The 24,255-nt window shown below is 29.6% G+C and overlaps 1 protein-coding gene across 1 annotated transcript; it reads right to left on the minus strand.

Moving 5' to 3' along the window:
- Positions 1 to 20,513: 20,513 nt before the first annotated feature.
- On the minus strand, positions 20,514 to 24,175 carry LOC124535299 (mannose-6-phosphate isomerase). Its single transcript, XM_047111474.1, has 7 exons — positions 24,089 to 24,175; positions 23,426 to 23,752; positions 22,801 to 22,942; positions 22,292 to 22,468; positions 21,666 to 21,833; positions 21,362 to 21,564; positions 20,514 to 21,198 (listed from the first exon to the last, which is right to left on the minus strand). The coding sequence occupies exons 2-7, from the start codon at positions 23,741 to 23,743 to the stop codon at positions 20,992 to 20,994; spliced, it is 1,215 nt and encodes a 404-aa protein (XP_046967430.1). The 5' UTR covers positions 23,744 to 23,752; positions 24,089 to 24,175; the 3' UTR covers positions 20,514 to 20,991.
- Between the last annotated feature and the right edge of the window lie 80 nt (positions 24,176 to 24,255).

Consider the following 24,255-nt stretch of genomic DNA (forward strand, 5'->3'; position numbering starts at 1 on the left):
ATTATTCCGTTCTTACGGTACTTACACGATGAGATTTCAAATAAGGTTTTATAAGAAAATAATACATAGTAATTTTATAACATATTGAGCTTTTAAGAACTTATTAGATTTAAAATATTAATATAGTCAAATGTATTTTAAAAGTAAATGCTATTACTCTTTTGTCTTGAATTGTACATAGTCAGGTTAGGCCTATTGCCCGAGTGTGCCCAGACTATAATATATCACAGTGTCAAATTTCGTTTAGATCCGTTCAGTCACTCTGGCTTGATTTAAACTAAGCCATTCATTCATCCAAACCTTCACATTTATAATATGAGTAAGATGGATCAATTCTAACTTGTCTTAAAAGGAGCCTTTACCAGTTTTACTTAATTTCTTTCTTTCTTCTCCATTTTTAGAAATGATTAATCATACATATTGAATTATACTTAATATTATACAGACTTAACTGTCTCTGTAACGTCTCATTTTTATTTAAGTTCAATATACCTTAAGTAATTTTAAAGTTTAAAGTGCTTAAAATTGGTTATCCCTATTATTAAAATTATTTTTTATATTTATTCATAGGACATGAAACGATACATATACATACGATGCTTGTTAATTTGCTATATAATTTTTACACAATAATTGTTTATTATGTTTCGAATTTAACTTAAATATTTAGTAGACAGCCTCAGTGAAGGCGGCAAAACCCAAAGACTTTACTCTCTTACATATATCTAGTATTTTTGATCTGTCCTACGATATTTAATTAGTCAATAGTCAACACATTACGCTAGTTACTAGTTCGTGAATACACCTACATAACTCAACCTAATAATTAACCTTATTTTCTTCGTTACTTGAATATAGTTATAAACACTTTAGTAAATTTATATTATTACTAATATGTTGAAATATTGACTGTGACTTAAGACTTTTTTTCATTCAAAAACCTTTTCACATATTATTTGTATTTAACAAACAAATTAAAAAATATAGATGTATAATTTTCATTTTATTGAGCCAATAATTTAAAAAATAAAAAGTTATTATTAAAATGTATTTTTGAACAAACAAATGACATAAATAGTCATTATTCAAAATGCAAAATTGAACATTCAACAACTGGAAAAATAGCAGTAATTTCTATTCGGAAAATTAATGAAATCGTAACAAAGTCGTAATTGTTTTAAAACACACGTTAGAATAACGTACAAGTGTGTCATAACATTTCACATTTCTCTGCAGACCTTGGAGGACAATAGCAAGACTTCCCATTCATTTGTTGTTTGAAATTTAACACGTAACTTAAGGCATGTCTGAACACGTGTTTATTGTTTTATTAGCATGAAGTCTTGTATAAAACTGGGTCAGTGTAATAACTTCGTAAAAAAGCTTCATGAGAAAAACAACCCGTATAGCTGCAACAAAATTTATTTATTTTGAACTAAATTGTTTTACATAACGTATGCAGTGTGGAATGTTCATTAGCTTATTGATTTCGTGATTAATGATAGCTGGGAGCCAGCGGACCAGACTTACGACACGGTTGATAAGACAAATCGACGTTTAACAGCCTAATATATATCGACCTCGGACTACATAGAGTCTTGTTCGTGTACTAGTCATTTGAATTAACAGCATACACTCGCAAGGCTGCTGAAGACTTGAAGCTAATCACGCCTTACTTTAATAGCCTTTTTATGTCGCATATCGAACGACTTTTATTATTAACACATTAGGTACTTTTATTTTTGTAGATCAGAAATTTATAATTTAAGTTGTGTGTAGGGGTCTTCAAATAATTATATTTTTTCGATAAAGGATATATGTACATACATATTATACTGTACATGGGTACATGTACAGTATAATGTATATCGTTTATGTATATTCTATAATTGCTTTTATTTGTAGCAGATGTGAAATGCTAATAATCTATTTCTGTTCTCATTATTAAATTAAATGTTAATTTTCTAATTAAGTAGGTTTCTAATTTATCATTGTCATAAATGTATAATACGATTTAGAGCATATCCATTATTTTCCTTTATGTGGCGGCTATTTGCATAATCTTTATTTTCCCAAAGTACAGATAAATTACTTAATGATATCAAGTATCTTTATGTACCGGCATTGTTAGTATCGCTACAACAAACGTGAGATGAGCCGAGTGAGACAGCGGCGTTGCGTCACTTTATTATATCCGTTAGAAGAAGGAAAGTTACCGAAATATGACCTAAAAGAAAAACATATAATTGATAGCAAAAATGTATTATTTTCACATCACATTATTCGTCAAAAACGCATTATGCGAACATTACATATTAAACTTACAGGCAATTCATTAAATAATTTTGCTTTTCTATAAAGTTGCAACCACAAAAAATATTATTTCGTAAAAAAGAATTATTAATGCTACTATTTATAAGAATACTTTTATCATTATTATCTTATTTGATTCTTTAGAATTTAAAATAAAAATTCCTTAAAGGCGCGGCATGCACATGTCCAAATTCTTAAAACTCGTTCAACATATGTAATCTTAGGATTAGCTGGCTAAGTTGTTGCCATTGATATCTGACAAAGAAGAAAAACACGATTAAACGTGCCTAGAGAGTAATAAATGTTATTTATTAAAATAAACATCGGTTTATTTCATAATTTATTATTAACACCAGATTCCGAATAAGGTATTGTGATACCAGAAAATCAATGGCATTCTTCCGATGTTAGGTATACTCATTTTTTAAGTACCTATGTGAGAAACAAAAGACGAAAAAACCATTACGTATGTATCTCAGAACGGCGACAGAGGTGATAACTTAAACTGCTCGAAATATGACTGCGCTGCGGATCAGAGTGAGTGAAGGAAACCAGACAGACCGGCGCCGTAACGCGTTACGTAACGAAGAGGTTTAACCTCCAATAAGAAGATATCACTTCAACAACTGAATTCCCAATCTTGAATTAAAAGTCTAAAAAATCATTTACTTCTCTGAGACCTAAAAGAGAAACTTTTCATCTATTAGTATTGTATAATTGTGTCTATTATTGTATCGATAATTTTAAATTAAAATAATATATTTTTAAAATTAAAAAATCGGGCGAATTCTCTGCATCAACTTAATATCACACTACATTTGATTTGATTAAACTAGACCTACGAAATTATTTAAAACCAGTCGGTTACATTTAAGTGGAAGATTAGTGTCAAGTTTAAGATGTTTGATTGTCTGTCAATACAAATAAAACTTGAATTAATCATTTGCAACATACCTACTCTTATACCTTTGCGGCGATTTGCTGTCGTAATTCTTATTGTGTGACAAATAGGCGTCTAAAACTATAAATTTTAATTTGGAAAATTGTTTTTATTATAAACAACATAAATGTATTGATATATTACAGTAACCTACTCAAACTGATTTTCTTATTTAATTAAAAGTAAAAGGTAGAAATAGGCACTCTACTATAGTTTTGATGAAATCGCTATCCCTATAAGTTTTTATCACATAACTATATAAATACTTAAACTATTTAGTTTCATTAAATGTTTAATTTAGTCTCTATAACATTCTTTGCATATTTAAAATAAATCTAAAACATTTGAATCAATATTGACTATACATAATTCTTTGTTCAATAAATTAAAAGTTGCTTCTATGAGTTGCTTTTGTTATATTTTTATTGGAACATTTTCTGCGATCGGTTTGAGCAAGATCATGTCTGGATTGCGAAATGGCGCAACGTACTAATCTGCAAAAACGATGTTATGCAAGATGATACCAACGTGGGCCATGTCTTGAATCTTTTGTTATGCTTGACTTTTGCTGAACACTTATTACTACCAAACAAGTACAGAATTGAAGAATGGAAGTAAAACCGTTTTGGTAAACGAATGACAGATATGAAGCAATGTAACTGCCATTATGTTTGAGTTAAATATCTGCTTTTTAGGAGATGTTGTTTGTGAAAGTATAACTATCGCGATGGACAACTGTTATGTAAACTTGTACCGAGTTTGACTTAAACCTTTCTTAATTTGATATCGTGAGAACGTAGCCTTCAATAACTTCAAACGTTAACATGAAAATTTGTTTGTCAATGGGTAAGCCGCGGAAATGACGTAAGTTCAAGTGAACGAGTGTCATTACTATTATATGACCTACTTACATAATATTTGGTTTTATTAACCAATTTCTTTTAACCTTTAATAAAATGAACCCATTATAAACAGTAAGATTTTCAAAATTGTTTGTTGAACTTTATTTTATTTTTTGCGCAATACACAGTTTACCTACTTATGAAAGGAAAAGAATAATAATTTTAATGTAAGATTTTTCTAGAATCAATATTATAAGGTTTGATTTTTTTTTAATTCTGTTCTAAATGTTTGTAGTTCATAATGTTTTGATTGTATATATGTACCTAGTTTATAATATCGTTTGAGCTTCGATATTTTCTACTCACAACGTTATCGTGATATGAAGTTTCGCAATTCGAGGCAGTAAATATAATACCGATCCGGTTTATTCAATTCAGTGAAACTTCTAACATGTGCAGCTTGAATTTGCTAGTAATCGAAAATACCTACAAATTTAATATGTCTTATATACACATATATATTATTGCTAACAATCATAAAACCGTTGAACAACAATTTACGAGTGAAATCGAAATTTAAAACATCAATTTCGTTAAAAATAAATGCCATAGTGAAATCGTGTAAAAAGTTAAATTAAAAGTCATTATAACGATTAATTTACCGAAATGATTATTTAATAATTCATTTAGCGAATGTATATAAGCAATAATATACGGTACATGTGTGATATTATATGCCTACGAGTGATTTTTGAAAGTTGTATAAGGATATTTTTTTGACAATAAAACCTTATTTTACGATTGAAAAACATAAATTGCTTGTTCGCGATAACAATGTTACCACATATTATAGAAAGTATGCACGTGTTTACATTCTTAAAATTTGGATCAAGTAACAAGCTACCAATGAACAAGGTCATACGATTACAAATAAAATAGTGTTCACTGTAAGGCTGAAGATGTAATTTAGAGTTATGTAGGTTTTGCGTATTATGCAAGTTGTTAAAATTCCTTGTTAATTGCCTCGTTGGCTTTGGGGCTGTTTTAAAAATTATTTGCTTATCTATCAAGATTTTTTTAATAAGAAAAATTACGTGTCTCGTAGCAATAAGTTAGATAGCAATAACTTTTGGGGAATGTTTATTAAACGCCAATTTTCTTAGTTACATCCTGTATTTTTTGGCAGATCTGTCGAAAGAATTGAAAAAACTGGGGTAAAGGCTCTCGTCGTATAAATATTTTTATGTCTATGATTAATATTTTGTAAGTTTATTGTTTCCACAGATATGTCTAATCAATAAAACACAACACGTAACAAAAAAGGTTCGACTAAACTTTGCGTAAAATTCGTAGTTTTTTAAATTTCTGTATAGAATTATTTTAGACTAAAATAAGACTGAAAAAAATCATCAACTGATCTTGTTAATCTTCGTTTATTTAGAACACTCTATGGGAATGAAATAGCGATGTTAATTGGCTTACACTAAACTAGTAAGTTAAGTACTAGTTATCTTGTCCACGTTCGCCTCTTTAAGAAATATCGTAAAAAAAAATATATGCCTGGGTCTCGAAACTAGAACCATTTATGGTTGCGTATCTCAAATGCGGTACGAGCGCGTTACAGAACCAACTTCGTAAACGGCAATATATGCTTCAATCTTAAGAGAAATCACAAATACCATATACCTTTTAGTTTGGATTCATAATCATAATTTATGAAATATTAAAAATATTCAGTCCCAACGTTGGTTTAAAATACAGATTAAAAATAATTTTAAGAATATTGGCACACTATGTACGTAAGGTATGAAAAACAAACACCGGTTTTATCAATAATAGATAAGTGTGTACTGAGGTGAGAACTTTTAGTATGTACTGTACTGTAGATAAAAAAATAATGAAATTCATGTAAATTTCAAGATCAAAACATTTTAATAGATAACATTGACAGACCATATTGCCTTAACCAGTGTAGACACGCACAGTAAGACGAAAGAAAAACATACTGACAATTATTTAAATAAAAGTGTATCCTTGAACGTGTAATAAGACCTTGATTCCCTTACTGTGTAGACATGCCAAAGGACTTTTCATCTTCCTCCTTATAGAATAAAAATACAAGAAATCAATCCAGCTTCTATAGGTACGTGTGATAACGTGCAAGGTTTAAATAATTCCACGTCAATAAATTTTGACTATAATGTCGTTGCTACTGTAATATAATAATTTTGACAAAAATTATTAAAATAAAATTTTATGAAAAATTCAATTTCCGCTGTTCAGATTTTCTTTGACTTTATATTTATACAAGTAACTGAGTGGTTTGTGATATATTCATTATTTAAAAAAAGTCTCACACAAGTCATGGGTGTCGTAAGAACAAACTAAGGGTTTGGAAACAAAGTCCCGAGGAAACCGGATCCTAAATGATAACTGTAGGCTTCCATGTAGAATAGTCGCTTGTCTGCCCAGGAAAATTTTGCCAAATCTTCTTCTTGCAGCTCTATAAACGAACATACACCAAATAAATGACTAAGGGTAAAAGAATTACGATTATTTTGATAACAATAATTTATTGTTCACTAATTTAATTTTGACATAAAATGACTTCCGCTGATGTAAATTACTCCGACGTTGATTGATTAATTTCGCAAGACTTGTTATTGAAAAAAGGCTTTTTGAAATTTAAACCATTTTAGATAGACTAGATTATTTCCACTTGGCTAAACAGATACGTAATGTTATACACAAACAATAGTTTCAGGTTTTATATTGTGCTAAGTCGTGTTTCTCAAACAAATATTATAATATACTATAATAACTTAATATCTTTAAATAAGTATTATTTTCATTAATATAGTGTTATTTTTTAATTTGCTTTCCGTCTAGCATTCGTAAAATATCAATAGTTATAAGTCGATTGTCCTGACTGATTATTTCAATGCACTGCCAGTACGTTTCAGTCTAGAAAGATTCGATTCTTTCAATGCCTTAATGGGTTTTAAAAGTGGCTATAAGTGTCTAGAATAGAAACAAGTCTATACAAAATCGGCTACTTAATTTGTTTTAGTGACTTCGCGATTAATCGATTTTCTATTACGTTTTGAAATTTTTGAGCATTCCATCTCGAATAGATATGTTCTGTTAAATGAATTGGATAAATTTAATCGAATAATGTCTTGCACAATATCCGGCTAGGTTGGATAGTCTTTTCATACAATTATGAGAGTGAAGGAATGTAGTGAATAAATGTTGACTAATCTGAGATAAACTTGAATGGCCATCACTCAAATTTTGAATTTGGAATTTAACAAAAATATGTATAATTGTTGGTAAATGTTAATCTCAGAAAACACTTATTCGATATTCGAGGCAGACATAGAAGCAGTCGCATCGATGAAGAGTTCTTTTTTGCAGAAATTTTTTATATATTCACCAATTGTATCCGATTAATACCAATTACATTGTCACTAGAAATGTTTTAATCCAATTAATTTTTTTATAAACAAAATAATATAATTTGTAGCATTGAATCATTACATTTAATTTTGATTTGATTATATATTTATAGAAATTGCAAAATTTTCGATTATTAAATGATTAATGGGCTCCACAAATATTGCATGATCTTTAGTAGTAGCCTGTAGCTATTACGATACAAATGAACTTTTCGTGCTAATTCTAAATTGAAATTGTGTTTATTATAATATAACCATAATATTGAATGGTATGGTATGGTAATATTCTCAAAGTTATAAGCATTATATGTATATTTTTGATACATTATTATATTTCTCCTTTGTAACTTAAATATCAAGAACAGTAAAATTACTGTTGTATTTTCTGTATTTTTACAAATCTATACAGATTTTGTAAGAATTAGTTTAAATTACAAATGTTAAGTTTAAACAATGTAACTGTGTTTTATAATTTAGATATTTTATCCAATATTTTTTTTTGATTAAACATTGTATGCTATATTTGTCTGCAAATATAGTGCGAAAGGCCAAATTCCCCAACTATACCCCGGATCGCACGGGTGCAATGATATGACATCACAGTGGAAACATCTAAAATGATCAATATGTCTTTACTAAATTGTCCTATTTACTCTATTTTTGGTATATATAAAACCTTCTTCTTGAATCACTCAATCTATTAAAAAAAAACCGCATCACGTTCATTCGTCATCATCATCATCGCGTTACGTAGTTTTAAAAATGTAAGCATACAAAGGGATATAGTAACAGAGAAAGCGACTTTGTTTTATACTATGTAGTGATTTTCTACAATTGTTGATGAACTCTAGGAATAAAATATAATTCGATATTTAGATTTTTAAAATGCTCTTCACATCCACCTTATTACTATTTACATAAGCATAGCATAGCATTTTTTTTATACTATCAGGGTAAGCGTATAACTGCGCTATACTTTGCTTAATATGTATATTAATTTAATGAAACGCATAGAAAACATTGCTAAATTTAATGGATACAAACGTTACGGATACTTGTCTTAATAGCACATTACAGAAAGATAGATGTGTAAAGATGTTACGAAGCGATAAAGCGCATGATGAAGGGCAGTGTTGCGCGCGCGCAGGTGGGAGTATATGAAAAGTGGATCAATAAGAAGCTCGCAGTCATGTGACTACGAAGGCCAGCCGCTCTAGCAGGGATGCCTTTCTGTGGCATTCTATTTGCGAATTTAAAATGTCATATAATTTAGTAATGATTTAATAATCACTTTATATTATAATAATATGAATCATTGTCTTAATAACTAGCTTACTTTACTTTAAAAAAAATCCATTTGAAGATTGTTTTTTGACTTTATACTTATTAATTGGTGTTCTTTCTACATTTTCATTTTTTTATGATTACACTACATGTAAGCTCTATTATTATAATTTTTATTACTATAGTAATACAAAACGAGAGGAAAAAATAAACCAAATCGCATCGTTAACTGTTATTCTAGCTTTCTTATTATTCTTATGATTCGGCATCGAACTTTATAAATCTTTTAAGCTCTATCTATGACAAATTCTTTAAAATGATTGTTCATTATTATTTATGATAAAATATAATGTAGTTATTATAAAGAGCTTAAACTACCACTTTGATTTAATCTTTTACCGTTAACTACGTTGTACATAAATCAAATAACTTTTTGTAACATTTTTTATATTTTATTAAGGTTTAATTTCTATTAAACGTATGTCACGAATGCGTCAGAATTGGCGATTAAATCTCCGTCTTTACGTTGATCTAATATTAACGACCATATAATATACAGCTAAGCCGCCCCGGCATAATATGATATAAACATAATTTATACCCTATAGCACGCAGGAATAAGGTAGCCTTCTACCTATCCTTCTACCAACAAGTTTAAACATTTTTATGAATTGAATTATTAATTCCGGAGATTACACACATATCCATACACACATACGAACAAACCGATACCAAATAATTTACAAGGTTCTACTTGTAAATAATGTTATATATTATAATATGCATGATAATAAATTAATAAGAGAAGAAATAATATCAAATTCTGAATAAAGCATCGCTTATTAATTGTCAAAAATCTTCCACGAGTTTGAATACCTAAAATCTGAAAAGTTTGTGCAAATGCAACAATTTTGTTTACAATAAATGAAAAAGCCTGAGGCATCCGTGTTATTTCCAAGATCTTTATCCTTTATCTTTTGTTCAGCAAAGATGAAAAGAAACATTAATGTTATTAACCTACGCTATTTTATCTACATTATTAAAACCAAACATAAAAATCTGCAAACTAGATAAGGAATACTTAGCTTTACTACGTTTAAATATAAAATAACATATTTCTTATAACTATAAGTATTGTATTGTCGCAATGGATTAGATAATTATTTATAATGAATGGTGTATTTAGAATCTGAAGATGAGACAAATATGTTTGTATTTAAATAACAATTAGAACATTGAGTTGATACATTGTAGTTTCATTATTTTTATACAAGAATGAATTATTCACAAACTTCGGTATATAAATTATAATTATAAATTTGAGTAATTACCAGATAAACCCAATACGGTTGTGAAACGATTTAGTTCACCTATATGGAAATATATCGAACAATAATTACATTCGATTTTATACAAGGAATTATTGTCTTATCTCTTTTATTATGATACATTATATAAATGAGTATTTTATTAAAAGAGCGTATGTTTAATGGATTTGTGAAACTGGGTGAGTGTATATCCGCTCTGCAGAGGTCATGCGTTCCAATATTTTTATATCCCAATATAACTGACTGGTACATACAAACTTGTTGTCCACTAAAACGCCTAGTATGTAATGTGTGTAAGTTGGCGCGCCTAGTGGCGGATTTGGTGCACATTTCATAAGTTCGGGTCACGAGCGAGAGATAATCGTGAGGGCAACGAGAATAATTAGGGCCCTATATATACCATAGCCTGCCACTTATGTAAATTGGATACTAATTATTATCTATTACACTTGTAGCCAAGGCATCCCGATATTCAGCCGAGATTGTTGATAGAATGTTACTTAGTTCGACTGAGATTTTATAATTGGGATTGACTTGAATAATACATTTGTCAATGGAAATGTATCGCTTGCTGGAATTTAAATCAAAACGGCAATTCCGGATTTTTTACTTTTTTAATTTAGTATTGGAAATCCTTCACATACGAACTGCAAATTTAATAAATTCAAGGTATGCCTATATGTGTGCTTAGATGTTTAAATTGAAACATTATTACTTAATCGTCTGGCGAACCCTTACATTCGTGTCGGTTTAGTAACGCCTAGCTTAGTTAAATGTATGTGATTGGGTCAAAGATTTAATAATAGTTAAACTACTATTTACTGACATAAATATCAATCAAATATGTGTTTAATTATGTTTTCGTAGATTATAATATTCCCGAGTATATTGAACTGACGATATAATAGTAACTTTAAAAGTTATTACGTTTATTTGACAACAAGAGATATAAACATATACATCACAATATCAATCCAAGTCACTCTAAATAATATGTCAAACTATGTAAAATGTAGTAAATGGTCTATGAAATTATCTTACTCTGATTAAGTCTATATCTTAGTATAATGTATTTACAAGATACTTCTATCGTAATTAATACATATTATATACAATGTTAAGAGATAAACAGGATCAAAGAGTACTAGAGATAATGCAGCCACTAAGTCAATCGATAGTATTATTTTAAATATATGAAGCAATTATTATCGTAACGAAATATTTTGTCACAAACTAAATGTCGGTTTTGTGTAAATTAAGTAACAGTCTGTTTTTTTTACCGCATATTGTAGATAGAATGAGCTCACGATTTCTTAACAGTAGTTGTCAAAATCCGCGTCAGGGTCGAACTCGCAAAGCATGCGTGTCGATGCATTGATTTGATAACTATTTGGTCTTGCACTGCCTTAGGATAAGATCAACTACTTGTTTTGGGTTACTTGCTTGGGCAATGTTAAATAAAACCCTTTATTTATCTACCTGTTTACTGATAGTTAGTTACCTTGATCTTAAATATTATACTTATATATTTATGTTAGAAGTAAGTAACAGTTACTTTTTATTAATTTAATAAAGTAAAAAAATAGCAGTACTATTAAGCAAAAAATATATTATTTATTACCATTTATTATTTTTTAAGCTAGTTGCTATTTATATATGTTTGTGAAGGAACTCGAACCGTTAATATCGTCAAATACTACAAATTTTAATAAATTTTTAAAAATCAGGGCGCCAGATACCCTGTTTTATTTTTTTTATGTTTATTTAAAATATCTTAATATATTCCTATTAACTGCTGTCGTACGTATAGGAGACTGGTATGTCAATATATAAGCAAATTAAATATTATGTATTGTTTACGTAACTAAATTGGATTCTGAATAAACAACAAGACGTCGTAAACTATTAAATATAATAAAATATAAATAAATATTCATTTCGTGAAAGGAAAGCGCCGTGGAAGACAAGATGAATGTACCTTTCTAACGAGTACTTTCGGATGTGTATCGATATTCTGAGAAATTAATAAGCATTTATCATTAAATTGAACTTAAAAAATGAACGAATGATTTGGTCATGTAAATTGAACAAAAAAAAGGTAAACAACAACGTAAACGTCTACTGCTTCTTAGCAGTCACAAAAAGCGTAATTACTTTCTAGTTTTTCTAATATTTTGAGAATATTAAGCTTCAAATATATTTTGAATGAGTTTTAATACAAATAATTCATTAATAGTGTAAGCACTTAATTAATTGCTCTTTACTTTTAATTGTACGTCGATATGGGCGAGTCGAGATGGCCCAGTGGTTAGATCGCGTGCATCTTAACCGATGATTGCGGGTTCAAATCCAGGCACGCACCGCTGATTCATGTTCTTAATTTGTCTTTATAATTCTTCTCGTGCTCAGCGGTGAAGGAAAACATCGTGAGGAAACCTGCATGTGACAAATTTCATAGAAATTCTGCCACATGTGTATTACACCAACCCGCATTGGAACAGCGTGGTGGAATATGTTCCAAACCTTCTTCTCAAAGGGAGAGGAGGCCTTTAGCCCAGCAGTGGGAATTTACGGGTTGTTGTTGTTTCCATCTTGTTTTCAATTTCTTGTTTATTTTTATTACTACTTTCATGTACCAAATCTGAAACACTTTGGCTAGATTTAAGTATATTTTTCGATTTATTGTTTATTTTTGAAACTTCCTTTTCATTGGAAGTGCTTTCTCTCATTGATTTGCTTTTATTCCTTGTGAGCCTAACATTATTTGAATTATTGACAATTTGATCATTTTCTACGATACACTCATCATTATTAATTTTATATGTTAAACTCACATTCCCTTCTTTTAATTTCGATTTTGATGAATTTTTGGATTTATTCTTTGAGTTTATTGATTTGTTGGACTGTCTAGTTTTATTCACTGTGCTATTGATATTAGTGGTTTCCGATTCCTTCGCCTCAGACAATTTGCTTAATTTAGCTCGCTTCAGTGGTGTTGTACCAGCTTCTTCAAGTTGATTTTCGACCATTGTCGAGGATGGAAGGAGTTTCCATTCATCCATTTCAAGATCGATACTTGATGTTGGAGAATGAGCTACACCCCGCGGGGCGGAGCTTTCACGGCGTTTCTGTGCCATGTTGTTTTGAAATCCAAACACTTTTGGTTGTATATCTGGAATTTCGTCTTCACTTTCGGACACAATGAAGTCAGCAAACATATTTTTTCGTTTAGTACCCGGACGATTACCAAAAAGGTTTCGAACTTGCCCCTTTACCTCAGCTGTTGGCATTTCTTTCGTTTTATTAACCGATTTTGAGGATAGGTTCAATAAGGCAGCAGGAAAGGCAGGCTTTGTTCTTGGTCTAGGAGCTTGATTGAATAAATTTTTCGGTGCAATTTTAATTTCTTTTTCATCAACATGGCTCTTTTGGGGTTTAGCTAGTGTTTCTCTATTGTCAATGATATGTCCAAATTTCTTTTGAGCTTGTTTTTCTTTTTGTGTGAATAGTTTTCCTTGTGGAATAACTATACTGTTAATCTATTCCCCATCACTACTCTCTGGTAAATCTATAGAGTAATTCTTCTTTTCTTGACTCAAAATTTCAACATCAAATTCATCTGCAACATTATTGACCTCGGGAATGTCTCTATTTTCTAAAACATCCATCACATCTCTGGAATTCTCCCCCAGCTTTTTCCACCAGTTTTTACGACCAGGGATTTCAATATCTGTTTCATCATTTAACACAGATTGTCTGTTTGCAATGGGTGTCAATTTGAAGGAGTCTGATATTAGAGTCGTCGTAATGATTTAGACGTAATGATGTGTTAGATTTAGCAGAACACACACTGCGGCTACGTCGTGAAGTCCGTGTATAAGGTGTTGTTACACCCTGTGAGCGAGCTAGTGACACTTTACTTGAGCTAGGCATTTTTGTTCAAATTGTATTAATAAAATATCACTCGCTTACATTAATAGATTAAAACTAACTTAAATTTTCAAATTACTATAGAAATAACCCAATTCGAACATCTCTGTTATGAAACAAACTTATATTAGAAGTAAAACAAAAAAAAAAAAATTGTTGTTGTTGTTCGATATGGGCTCGAAACATCTACTAAAAACTAACGACGACTAACATGTTGTAAATAACACATTAATCATCTAAATACGAATTAGGTACTGCACTCGTATAATACGAACATATAGGATTATAATTTTTTACAAAAAAGGTATTAATTAGTATTAAGGTATAAATAAAAACATTCTGCATAGTCGCACATATTTATAACGTTATAATTGCTTCATGATGCTTGCTTTTAATTTAGATTTGTAATTCATAATGCTAAGTTATAAATTATGGACACTCAATGATGTCAATTTGTTCGAGGTTCGAGCCATGTGTTTATTCAGGTTAATAATGAGTATATTCGTATAATGTCGACTGATAAATCTTTTGACAAGTGAAGTAAAACAATTTAAAGGTAAACGAGTTAGATGAATAATAAATAAGTGAATTTAATTATTGCATTATATTTGTATTTTTTTTACGAATAATAATTAAAATAAGTCATTGCATCGCTTAGAGTAATTTATTCTATCTGGCATAAATAAAATGGGTTTAATTTTTTTATAAAAACATGCTTTTTATTATCTGTATAATAATGCACCACAATAAAGTTAATGGATAGATTTAAAACAAATCATTGGGATTATATATTCCTTTTCGTAACGGTTAACTTTGTTCCTATTGGAAGCGCTTACTGACTTCGTGACTTAAAGTCACAAATTTTGAATTAATTCTTCAATGTTTATCTGTTTGCTGTATTGTGGATCGTATCAATAATATCGCTGTAAATATACTGAAACGCATCTTCAGTTTCCTAACTTCGTTATAAGTATCTCACGGAGCATATCGAGTTGGAAGATATATATATTCATATAAATAAAATACGAATTATCGTTATCAAACTTTCTAATTATTTTAACCAACAATTTAATTTTATGAGGTTTATAATGATCGCTTATAATATTTGTTTTTCATAATTTAAAAATTACATGCCGAAAATTATTCGTAAATATCTCAGCTGCGAACTATATTTTTAGTGACAAAATTGATGTAAATATAAAAGTTGAAATCGCCAGTAATTACCGATATATAACTATTTTCTATGGGTTTTTCGTGGTGCCGGTACCGATATACAACTATGTGACCAATTTTGTCCTAACAAAAATATTATAATAGATTTTTTATTGCTTTTTGATGTCTTTTTTTAACTTTTCGCAGATGAATCATAAGTATAAAAACTTTTAAGACTTCGAATTCATATTTCTTTCGCATTCGAAACATAATTTCTAGAACACAAAGCTTAGTTGGAACAATGGTTTGAGACGAAACTTGATTACTTAATGTATGCAAATTGCGTAACCTCAAATAAATACAATCGCTTATGTTGAAAAATCTTTTCATTATAATTTTATTTATATATATTAATAAATTTATTTTTATAATTCTGGTTATTCCCCTAATCACAACTCTGTGTGTTGAGCTAAAAACAGACTTTGATAAATAAGAAAAAAATATTATCGAGGATAGGAGTTTTCCTTCTATCCTCGATAATATTTTTTCTCGATATTAATGATAGAGTTTTTTTTTAAATATGTATACTTTGTTATTTTATATTTCAACGTTCGTCAAAAAATATAAAAAATAATTATGATTGTCTGTGGCTATATTGCTTAAGTCGTGATCAATTGATCTGCTCCCAGTCTGTCACAATGCAACGCCACAAGACAATGCGACTTGGCTAACAACGGGGTTTGCGGTTGAGGTCCGACTCATGTCAATATTACAACACGTAGAAGTTACTTATGATGTAATATGTAATGCAGGATATGATAAGTAATAATTAAAGTGATACATTTTATTTTGGAGAAAGGCAAGTCAATCACGTTTCAAAAGTTCTGTATCTACCTATACTCTGAATACATTCATATACAATCAGTAACAACTTAAAGAGTAGACATAGTCACGTTAATATTATATACGCAACCAGCTTATAAGACAGCAAAGCTGAGGTCTTGAGTTCAAATCCAGGATCGGACCAATAGTATTTTCTGAGTATTTATCACGTTTTTGTTAAGTCTCTCTGGGCAAAGCTTGTGAAAATGGCATTTTCAAGTGGTTTCAAGAAATAATCTGATAAATTCTAAGACTTTAAATAAATAATATAGCTCATATTTGAATAAAAATGCGAATATAACCCTAAAAAAATAAGTGGTATATTAGAAATAAATATATTCTGTGATAATTTTTTTTTACATTGAAAGAATGGGAACATAGCTAAAAGATAGCAAGAATATAAAACCTGCGATCGAGTCCTGCGACTAAACTCTTTCCAATCGTATTCTATTATCGAAAAGGGTAACTAGATTTGTATTTGAGTATTATAATGTATCCATTATTTTTTTTAGTATTTTTGGAAATGTCGATACTTAAAATTTACGCCTCATCTCACACTTACATAATATTAGTAGAATATATAAAATTCACACGCTTAATTAAACGTTAAGTCATCATTACATGCATGATATTAACTTTTTTTTTATAAAATAATTTAATAAATTGCTTCATGTTATGCAAACATCCGATGATTGAAATTCAACGTGCTCTGACATAAAAAGTATGTTACACTGCTAAACTTTTTTCAATTACTTTCACTGTATTAAGTATTTGACCAGAATGTGTTGCATATAATAAAAACTGGGACCAGCGCCTCAATTGTTTTTTCAAGACACCGTTTTGAATTCCAAACATATATATTCATATATCAAACAGAAATATTTCAAGTATCTGCGTACAACGTGATCGGTTTTGAAAGCGGTTTGGAATATAAAAAATACCAAGCATTAAATTTTATATTGTTCTGATCGTTGATTGTACTTTCATATTTTGAATATTAATAGTACAACTTCTTGCAATATCGTCCGCGTAGTATATATCTACACAAGTTATTATATTAAATATCTGGTACGAGTCATTAATCTCACGTAAGTATGTCTTGCGGACATACAATTCCATTCACGATTCCTTTTCGATATCGTTTGTCGCGATCTACAACACACGCCGACACCTTCGTTTATTGTGAAACGCATTTGACTTTTGGTTTTTATATAATTTTAAGTAAACCGCCGCCTTACTGCAGAATAAGAATATAATTTACCCTATTCCATTGCAAGATCTACCTACCCGAGTTGTTATGGCTATAATTTTTATCTTGAGAATTATTGAACCTATCGATGAATAGGTTTTAAAACAAAATTGATTGACATTTCGGATTTAAGTAAAAAATTCTAAGCCGGTATAGGGTCTGGACCATTATATTTGACCTGATAGGCTCTGATACGAGCTACTTGACTGAGGAAAATAAGTTGTTGTCACTTCGGGGCACTTGTCCATTAATGTTAAAGACTATCTCCTGCAGAACATTGACGGACAATAAAGAACCCATTTACTAGTAAGGGACAAATTCCAATTGAACACTTAATTTTTTTTTTTAATAGATCAAAAAATTTACTGTTTAGTTTTTTATTTTTTATTTTACGCTACATCCACGGGGACACAGTTGCCCGTGCCTTTTTTTTAAATTTAATTTAATATTTTAGTGACAATTTTTGGCGTACAGAGATTTACAGTAGTTACTATTCTAACATTATCAGCTTATTAACTACATATAAGTATACTGTTTAGGTTATGTTTAAATGGTATGTCAATAAAGGATAATATTCGTGTGTGTAATCAATATTAATGAAGATTTACCATAGTTTCACAATGGTAAATCTTCAGTCAGTTATAGAAATAGAATACTTTTATTGAAATATGTATTAAGACATTATTCGCGCTATTTAAAGCAATATCAGAACTTTGGGAAAATACTTTGTATAACAATGAATAGATCATTGTTATCATAACAATACACATTATTGGGTATAGAATTTATGTCGCAACAACATAATTTAAATGTTTAATACGATTATATAATGTACCTATTTATGAAAAAGTAGTATCAATAATTATCGATATTAACGGGTGTATTTGTTTATAATGAAACAACTAAATATTTTCAACCGACTTCAAAAAAAGGAGGAGGTTCTCAATTCGACTCGTATGTTTTATTTCTATGTTTGTTACGCGATAACTCCGCCAATTATGAACCGATTTGAACAAATCTTTGTCGGCATATAGGTAATACCTCAAGGGTGGTCCCATTTAAATTTAATAATAAAAAATCAACCCCCAAGGGTTTTATACGCAATATCTCCGCCGATTATAAACCAATTTGAACGATTTTTTTTTTGTATTCACGCATTTGAAGTCGGTTTTATTTATTTTTTTAAATGTTAATTATTATGATTTAGAAAAAAATAAACATTATATTTCTTTACATAGTTTGAGGCAGAATGATTTTGATCTGATGATTTATTTATATACTTATTATATCTTATAGTGAGTTATAGTGATAAATAGGACAACATATTCAAGTGAAGTCAAAAAGGCCGTTATGGTTTCAATTATTAACACATCGCCACATATAAAGATGACATTTTTAACTTTATTTTTATATTTTGTGTGGTTTATGCATAACGAGACATCATCATCATCATCATCATCAATTAGAAAGAAAGCCGTTGAGCCGTTAAAAGTGACGTCACAGTACCTCATACTACTGTTTCAAATTTTATACTGAGCTACCACTTTCCGTCGCATCGATTTACCGACGGAAAGTCACCGGCAGGAAGAAACTTGGAATATACAAATATATATATACCTATGAGCATGTAGTAATAATTCTACAATGAGTCAAGTAAACTTTACATAAAATCATCGTTGAATCGTCAATATTTAAATTCAACCATGGTTTCGGAAAGCAGCCTCCAGCAAGATGAAATGGCAAAAAATCGCGTTGTTGCTCTTTTCACATAAATTAGATTTCCAATTAATATTTACTTTTGATGGTCTTAATCACTAATTTCATTAAAATAATTCTTCAAACGGTAAATTCAGTACGAAGTTGTACTGAATTTGTTTCTTGCATCTACACTATGAAACAAATTTTTTCTTCATAGATCAATTACGTATAACCCATGTCCTATATTCATATTTAATTTTGTGCTAGGTGCTATAAGTTAATAAAACGCAATGTGTTGATTACATTAAGTAATACTACTACAGTAAAAACAACGTATTTAACTATTTTTAATATATTATTCCATCAAGTAAATAAATATTTATTTATTTTCCGCAACGCAGAATCATGATACGTTCAATTACAGAATAAATTAACCAAGAGAATATTACCGCTAAATTTAAAGTATTACAAGATTTCAGTATTGATCCATCACCGCGATATCGGTGCATTAATTTCGAGTTTCAAAGTTACAGACAGATCAACCGTAAAATTATCGCCGGTACGCTTTAAATATATAATTACTAAATCAACGTGGTAAGAAGTACTCTTACCACAGATTTAATGGATTATTAAATAACAATTCTTACGTTATTGATAATCATTAAAATAAGGTAATTGTGGTTCGTGATGAAATTAATCGATAATTGTGATTTTGTCTGTACAAATTGCCTCAATAAATTGACCGAACATTATGTTGCTATCGCTTTCTTGTGGTAGAGATAGGAAAGGATAGACTATTAAAGTCGGTTAAATAAATTTGAGATTTTGTAACTAATATATAGGCATTGTTTTAACATTTACAATACTAATATAATATTCTATGCCATTTTAGCATTGGCTGTTCATGTAATTTATGTTTTTTGCCAAACAAGCCCCAATGGCAAAAAGATTATCACTATTTTATTTCTGATTAATTATCACACTAAAGACATATCATAGAAAAATTCTTGATTTCATTTGAATGACTGTGTTAAAAAAAGTTGTGGAAAAACAGTCATAATATAGATAATAGGTGTATGTTTGTAAATGGTCCAAAGATTAGTAGAAGATAGTGTGTTTAAGACTCGGCAAGAACCACTAAATCTTCATGGACTTAATTTGTGTTTATTATATATTTATTCATATCGTGCTCAGCGAGGATCGTGAGAATTGGGTTTAACGACAATATACCAAACGTGTACTTACCAACACTCATTGTAGCAGCGCGGTCCAAAAGCGTCCAAGGCTCTCCTCAAAGGTAAAAGAGCTGTAAGCCAAGAAGTGCAACATTTGCAGACTATTACTTTTTACATATTTTCATTACTTTAGATGTATCTGTTTTGTAGTACTTACTATTATTTCCGTCGGAATAAAACTGCTTTATTATAAACATTTTATTTATTTTAATTCAATAGCCAGTTTAGGAACATTTTATCTTAGTAATAATTAAAATGTAAATAGCCTTTATTATATAATAAAATATTTGTGAATACCACCATTTATTTACTTACATACTATACATAATAATACTTGTAGTTTCATGTCAAACTTTTAAGGCACATCATTTATAATTCATTAGACAAAGCCTATAATTATAAGTGTGATGCTAAATATAAAATAAAAACAGTTGAAACTTTTAAAAATAAAGCATTTAAATACTAAAAAGTACTACAATTTCATTGTTTTTTTTACAGCTAAGTGTACAATGTCATAAACTCAAATTATTTTTAGATAACTAAATAGCCTGTTATCTCTTTTTAGCGCCTATATATGTAAGGGATAGTTATATTTTTAATGCTGTTCAAAAAAATCCTCTCAAGTCAATAAGAGTACTAATAATATGACATTACAAATAATCTTTTAAAACATTTTTTTCTCAAATGTTACAAATAGCTTGATATGCTTCTATATGCGAGTTTTCAGCTGGTGTTAGTGTTAACTGCCGACTCGCCTTCAAGAACAATACAACACCAGGTCTTATTTGTACGGGTTCAGTGTCACAAGCCTCACCTGACCCAGAAATTATGATAAATACACTCGGACTGGGACGGACTTTAGTATTGTAGGAGTCACCACTTTCCACCTGTAAAATGTTTTAAATATGAATTCAATATTATATGTAATTAAACTGGTTGTTAGCAAATAACAATAAAATAATTAACTTGTATGAGCAATATTATTTGGTAACAAAACTATTATAATGGAGAATAAAGAATATTGGGATAGTAAATGTTAAAAGTGCTTACCCTTATTTTTGCAACTGCAAAATCTGGCACAGGTGGTCTCCAAATACAGCTATTTTCATCCTCCAATTGTGGTACAAACAGCAGTTCCTCAGTTGCATAACTCTTATAGTCCAACATATCCACAAGTGTCGGCACATCAATGTGCTTTGGAGTGAGTCCCGCACGAACAACATTGTCAGAACAGGCCATACATTCTACGCAGTCTGAAATATAATTGTTCTTATTTAATACTATAAACTTATATACATTGATAAATCAAAACAATAGTCTCAAAGATGGACAAACAGTTGAAAGTTCAAATTACCTCCACTTAAATATGCATGAGGTAAGTTGGGCTTCAGGAAAATAGCTTGACCAGGTCTAAGTATGATGTAGTTCATAAAGTATGGAGCCCAGCAGCCGACATCTCCTGGATAGTCCTTATAAAGTCTTTGCACAAGTGAATACAGAAGCATTGTCTGGGTTTCAGCACCTTTGAAGAAAAATAATGCATTTGTAAGTTTTAGAAAATACTTAGTAAAATATTAATTCAATTTTATTTTGATTACTACCAAAATTTTTCTGAACTTTTTCTTGAAGCTGGTTATAATACGACACAACTTAGATGAAGTTCGTTTTGCTGCTATTAGTTATGTTAAGTTGCTATAGATTCTCGCGTCAGTTCAACCCGAGATAACGAGTGCATGTAAATCGAAAAAGTTAAATTGACGAACGTATTAGGTCATATGATATTATAAGTTATTACGTTTATGTTAAGATCATGTTGACATAAGAAATAAATATTGAATATTTGGGATACTTAATTCGGATGTGATCGGTTTTTAGAATTTTGCCGATGCTACATCTAAGTTGTATCAAACTATACCATTTACTCTTTTTGAATGTCAAATGATAAATTATAAAATATACCACAAACTAAATAAACATTACCTTCTTTTGCTAATCTTGCATGTAAGTTTTTTAAACTTGAAGAAATTACATCTTTATCACAGTTCATGAGGGATTGAAAGATCTTTTTCAAAAGTTTTTCACTTTCATCCACAGAATCATTGTTGAGGAAGGAACTTAAATTATCTTGTGGTAAGATTTGGGCAAGTTCAGGTAGATCTGTAATAAATTCACATAAACATGTATTATAATATTCATTTATTGCGAAAATTGTGGATGGCTTTTGTTAGTCATATCAGTATCTTAAATGTATTTTGTTATACATAAAGTAATTAGTAATTTCTTACTAACAAAGAATTTGTTTTTGTATAAGATAAAATTAAATACTACAAATACTTAATTGTATCCATTCATATTACATTTTCTTATAGATTTGAATTTAAATAACTTTTAAGAATATTATGTATGACAAAAAGTATAAAGTAGACATAATTTCTGTGTTAAATTTTAAAGTATATAAAATTGTACATTTATTTTTCAGTTAAACTTACTTTTCAAAAAATCCTTGATTTGTGTAGTAGGCCTAAAGCCACATAGCGCTTCAAATGGAGTAAGAGCTATAGCTAATTCAGGTTTATGATTAGGATCTTTATACATATCAGGAAAACTCTTGTGTAGCACCTCTGCATGATCCTATAATAACAACACAGATAAGATAACTACACACAACAATAACATTTTATTACTCATTAAAAAGTCTTTAATAAGAATTATAACTTATATGTATGCACTATGTAATCTATACCAATACTACGAAACTAACTCGGCATGTTTGTCCATCTGTTGCTCATTGTCAGTATGAAAATGTACATCAGAACAACTATTTTAATAATAAGGATGCCAGTCAGCATTAATATGATAATTTTCGTAATTACACATAAAACAAATCACTCCTGCTTATGAATATACATGTTCATAATTATAATGGATAAATATGAGACATTGAAATAGACATAGCACTAATCCAGATTAAGCATACGGATTTATTGTGTTATATTGTAAATGTCATAATAACTGAGATTAATATCATTGACTAGATAATTGCCATAATAGTACCATAGAAGGAACTAATTGTGTTTAAAGCCAGTTAGACTAGAAAATAAAAATAAAAGATACCTTAGTTGGATGGGCTTGTATAGACAAAGCTTTTCTAACTGATAATACTTTCAATAGAAAAGGAACCGTGACTCCAAATTTTCTCTTCACATCAGGGCCTACTGCATCATGGTTGTCCTTAAGATACTCTGATAAAAGGATGTCTCTTTCTATGATGAGGGATGGTCCATTTGAGTGTGTACCCATCCACAGTTCTGCATAAGGCTTTTCAGGATCAATTGTAATGTTTGGATTAGCATTTGACAAAAGTTTTGCTACTGTACTTTCCAATCCTAACTTGCCCCATTCATAATTTTGCACTTTGCATTGTAACTCCATTGTAGTAAACTAAAAAAAATGAACACAAATCGAGTTCAGTTGAATATAACAATGATAAAATGTACAGATTGCTAACAACAACAAGGTTATATATTAGCACCAAGATTACGTAATGGAATCACATTTCAAACACAAATCAATATAATATATTGTCGTTACGAAGAACAATTTAAATTTAATAGGTTATAATTAGTGCCTCTAATAGCCAGGCTAATTGTTTCAATACAGAGTTGTTGTGTATTAAAAGATATACAATATATAATGCACTACTTTGTTAAGGTCGATAGAATTACGTTCATAAAATATAATTAGTATTTAATGCCATATAACAATCAAAATATTTACGTTTAAGCAGAAATCGCTAGTCAGTTTAAACTTCAAGTAGCAACCAACAATAGTCCCATACTGTTAGAACTAAGACGTCAATGCCAAGTGCCAACATCGAGTGACAAAACTGACAATTTAGTATTATACTTCAAATGTCAACGTCAGGTATTTAATATAGTAAAAAA

This window comes from Vanessa cardui, chromosome 14 (genome assembly GCF_905220365.1).
Source record: "Vanessa cardui chromosome 14, ilVanCard2.1, whole genome shotgun sequence".
Classification (NCBI taxonomy): domain Eukaryota; kingdom Metazoa; phylum Arthropoda; class Insecta; order Lepidoptera; family Nymphalidae; genus Vanessa; species Vanessa cardui.